The sequence below is a fragment of the Dipodomys ordii genome, unplaced genomic scaffold, assembly GCF_000151885.1.
Source record: "Dipodomys ordii isolate 6190 unplaced genomic scaffold, Dord_2.0 Scaffold1000006108, whole genome shotgun sequence".
Classification (NCBI taxonomy): domain Eukaryota; kingdom Metazoa; phylum Chordata; class Mammalia; order Rodentia; family Heteromyidae; genus Dipodomys; species Dipodomys ordii.
The window spans coordinates 1-4,164 of NW_012289725.1; the positions used below are offsets into that span (position 1 = coordinate 1).

The window sequence follows — 4,164 nt, forward strand, 5'->3', positions numbered from 1 at the left end:
TCAGCTGCTCCCAGGACACTGGGATATGAGAGGATCCTGGTTAGAAGCCAGCCCAGGCAGGAAAATCCAATGAACCAACTAGTAAAAGACGAAAGGAGAGCCGTGGTTCAAGTGGGGGGGGGGCAAAAGAGCTCGGGGAACAGCGCCCAGGCCCTGAGTTCGAGCCCCAGCACTGACACCTCCCCCCCCCAAAGCTTGATGAATGAATTTAGCCCCGGGCAGCCAGAGGACTAAAAGACCAGGGCAGGGTCCTGGGGAGGCGCCTCACCGGTGCATTCCCGCGTGGGAGCAGATGGGGGGCTGCAGGCGGATATCGGGGTACCACCCCCCCTCCTCCCTCTCTGCCTGCAGGCTGGCCGTGTGCACGCTCCTCCGGCTGCAGCTGCTGCTCGCGCTGGGCGCGTGGTGCGCGCGGGCGAGCGCCCCGCGCTGCAGCTACACCTTCGTGCTGCCCGCGCACAAGTTCACGGGCGCCGTGTGCTGGAGCGGAGGCCCCGCCCCCGCGCGCCCGACGGCCGAGGCCGCCAACGCCAGCGAGCTGGCCGCGCTGCGCGTGCGCCTGGGGCGCCACGAGGAGCAGCTGCGCGAGCTGCAGCGATTGGCCGCCGCCGACGGCGCCGTGGCCGGCGAGGTGCGCGCGCTGCGCAAGGAGAGCCGCGGCCTGAGCGCGCGCCTGGGCCAGCTGCGCGCGCAGCTGCAGGACGAGGCGGCGCCGGGGGCGGGGCCGACGGCGTCGGGGGCGGAGCCCGGGGCGGAGCCTGCCGCCGCGCTGGAGCTGCTCGGCGAGCGCGTGCTCAATGCCTCGGCCGAGGCGCAGCGGGCCGCCGCCCGCTTCCACCTGCTGGACGCCCGCTTCCGGGAGCTGGCCCAGCTGGTGAGCCGGCAGAGCGGCCTCATCGCCCGCCTGGAGCGCCTGTGCCCCGCGGGCGCCGCCGGGCAGCAGCAGGTAATCGCCTGGAGCCTTTCCTGGGAGCCGGCCACGGGGGGGGGGGGGGCGGCCAAACCCCTGTCCATTATCCGCAATTCCAAAATCCGCAAAAAATGTAAATACATAAATATAAATATGTACTGTCTACACACATATATGCGGCCATGGCATGTGTAATATAGAGTACAATGATAGATAATATATAGCATATAAACGTACCTATATAATACATAAGTACATATATAACTAATATATACATACATGTCATATATACTATATCATATAATATATAAATACAGCATATATAAATATATAAGTACTTATGTAATATGTAACTATATAGTATAAACAGTATACAATATGTAATATATAAATATATCAATATACCACATATGTGGTATATGGTATAATTATATGAATATAGTATATATAAAATATAGGGTATATAAATATATAAACATATAGTATATATAAATATATGGTATATATAAATAGTATAGAGTATATACATAGTATATATAAATATGTACTTATATATAAATATAGTATGTATACTTATAAATACATATATAACTATATATAAATGTAATACATATTACATATAATACAATAACAAATATATATAAGTATTTATATGTGTATATATATGTAAACTTGTATATATATGTATATATGTACATATATGTATATATATACTTGTATATATATATATATATATATATATATATGAGCGGCTTCTTGATGTAAATATCAGGCATATTATTATCACTACCACAGAAAGTCCAAGGAGTGTCTCTTTGTGCCTTGTTAAACGGCGTTGTAGAACTCAAGGCCTCTGGTACTTACCTCCTGGGCTTTGCTCAGTTTGTGGGTGGAAAGGAACACCGGTCAAGATTTTAATGGTGCTCTGCCGCTGGAGCCACACCTCCAGCCCTGCTTTTTGCTGGTTACTTTGGAGGTGGATTTTTTTTGGGGGGGTCCAGTCGTGGGGCCTGTACTCAGGGCCTGGGCGCTGTCCCTCAGCTCTTCAGCTCAAGGCTAGCGCTCTGCCACTTGAGCCACAGCGCCACTTCTGGTTTTCTGGTGGTTACTTGGAGATAAGAGTCTCATGGACTTTCCTGCCCGAGCTGGCTTTGAACCGCAATCCTCAGATCTCAGCCTCCTGAGTAGCTAGGATGACAGGTGTGAGCCACCGGGGCCCAACAGGATTTTTTTCTTTTCTATTCTGTAACATGATCCTCCGGATCTCAGCTTCCTGACTGGGAGTGTTAGCCAGCTGAGCCTGGCCTCCCAGGTTTTTGGGGTTCCCCTCCTTTCTTCCTGCAGTGCCAGGGCTGGAACCTAGCAAGGCCACTGTTGTACCACGCAGCCGCACCTCAGCCCTGTTCCTAACTTTCGGGTTTGAGATTGTTGTGCTGTTGGTCCCTAGTTACATTAAGGAGTAGGTGAGGGAGAATTTGGTAAATTAATACTCAACGCTGGATGTGTTCTACAGGTATTCCTATTTGAAGAGAGGGAAACTGAGGCAGAGACCTGTTAAGCTCTGAGCACCAGATCAGGCATGTTCGTGCAGGGCCCCCGAGACGCAGCCTCTGGCACCCAGGCAGATTCCATCACGTCTGGCTTTCTTCCTTACCCCAGGTCCTGCCGCCACCCCTGGTGCCTGTGGTACCCCTGAGTCTCGTGGGCAGTGCCAATAACCCCAGCAGGAGAGAAGACAGTCTGAGACTGCAGGGACCCCCAGCCTCTCCCATGCCCGCAGGGAACCCTGCTGCCCCCACCAAACCAGCAGGTAAGATGGGGCAGGGGGAGTTGGGGCATGTCTAGAGACTTCTGGGAGATTCCTAGACTTCACTGTGGGTAGGAAGAAGTGGAAGTCCGAATTTTAATGGGAAGTTCCACTCATGAGAGGATTTGAGGAAATGAGCCTCTTATTTTGATGGGGGGGACAAAAAGATGGCACTCTTATTCTGATAAAAAGGGGAAAAAATAAACAGATCAGGCTGGTAATACAGCACAGTGGTAGAGTGCCTGTACACAAGGCCTTGGCTCCATCTTCATTACCACAGATGCGCGTGCACATGCACACACACACACACACACACACACAGAGCTAAGCTTTGTGTGTCTACACCAGTACTGGGGTTTGAACTCAGGCCCTTGCACTCACTTGGCTTTTTTCCACCAGCTGGCATGTTATCTCTTGGGCCATACCTCTGGATCCAGCTTTTGTTTTTGCTGTTAAATGGGTTTTTTTCCTGTGTGGGCTAGTTTCAAATTTTGATCCTCAGATCTCAAGACTCTTGAATAGCTAGGACTTCCAGTGAGTGGTACAAGTCACCCAACAAAGATTAGGTGTGTGAATAGTTTAAAAAAAAAAGAATTCGAGGAGTCAATCATATTTTGGCGAGGGCACAGACGATTTAGGACTGCTACTCTGGTGAGTTGGTTCAGACTTCTACTCTGGTAAGGAGACCACAGATGTTGTTTGAGAGTCCCAGACTTCCTATTTGCCCTGGTGAGAGAAGAGAGACTGGAAGATCTTCCTTAGGTTAGGAAATGGCTGCTGGTGCTCTTATTTTTAGGGTGAGGGATGTGGAGAGACAGTACTCTTATTTGGGTGAGGGGATCAATACATCCTGAAATCTCATTCCAACAAGGGAATGGTTGGTCCCAGTGTCCTGACATACCCCCAACTCTGTGTCCATAGGTCCCTGGCGTGACTGTGCAGAGGCCCACGAGGCCGGACACAGGCAGAGCAGAGTGTACGAGCTCCAGCCGGGCCGCCAAGGGTTTGCAGCCTGGTGTGAGCAGCAGCTGGAGGGTGGCGGGTGGACGGTGATCCAGCGCAGGCAAGATGGCTCCGTCAACTTCTTCACTACCTGGCAGCAATACAAGGTGGGCTTTGGGCGGCCTGATGGGGAATACTGGCTGGGCCTCGAACCCATCTATCAGCTGACCAGCCGCGGGGACCACGAGCTCCTGGTGCTGCTGGAGGACTGGGGGGGGCGTGGGGCTCGCGCCCACTACGACAGCTTCTCCCTGGAACCCGAGAGCGACCACTACCGCCTGCGGCTGGGCCAGTACCGGGGCGATGCCGGAGACTCGCTTTCCTGGCACAATGACAAACCCTTCAGCACCGTGGATAGGGACCGAGACTCCTATTCTGGTAAGGAGGACTTTTATTCTGGTGGGAGGGCGGGGGAGGTGGGGCTTTACTCTGGAGGGGGAAAATG

The 4,164-nt window shown here is 52.4% G+C and overlaps 1 protein-coding gene across 1 annotated transcript; it reads left to right on the plus strand.

Moving 5' to 3' along the window:
• Positions 1 to 351: 351 nt before the first annotated feature.
• LOC106002921 (angiopoietin-related protein 6-like) lies at positions 352 to 4,097 on the plus strand (the record flags this gene model as incomplete). The annotated part of the gene is made up of 3 exons (XM_013037670.1): positions 352 to 946; positions 2,570 to 2,720; positions 3,639 to 4,097. Coding segments are annotated over 3 exons (1,205 nt in total), but the record flags the coding sequence as incomplete, so codon positions are not given.
• Between the last annotated feature and the right edge of the window lie 67 nt (positions 4,098 to 4,164).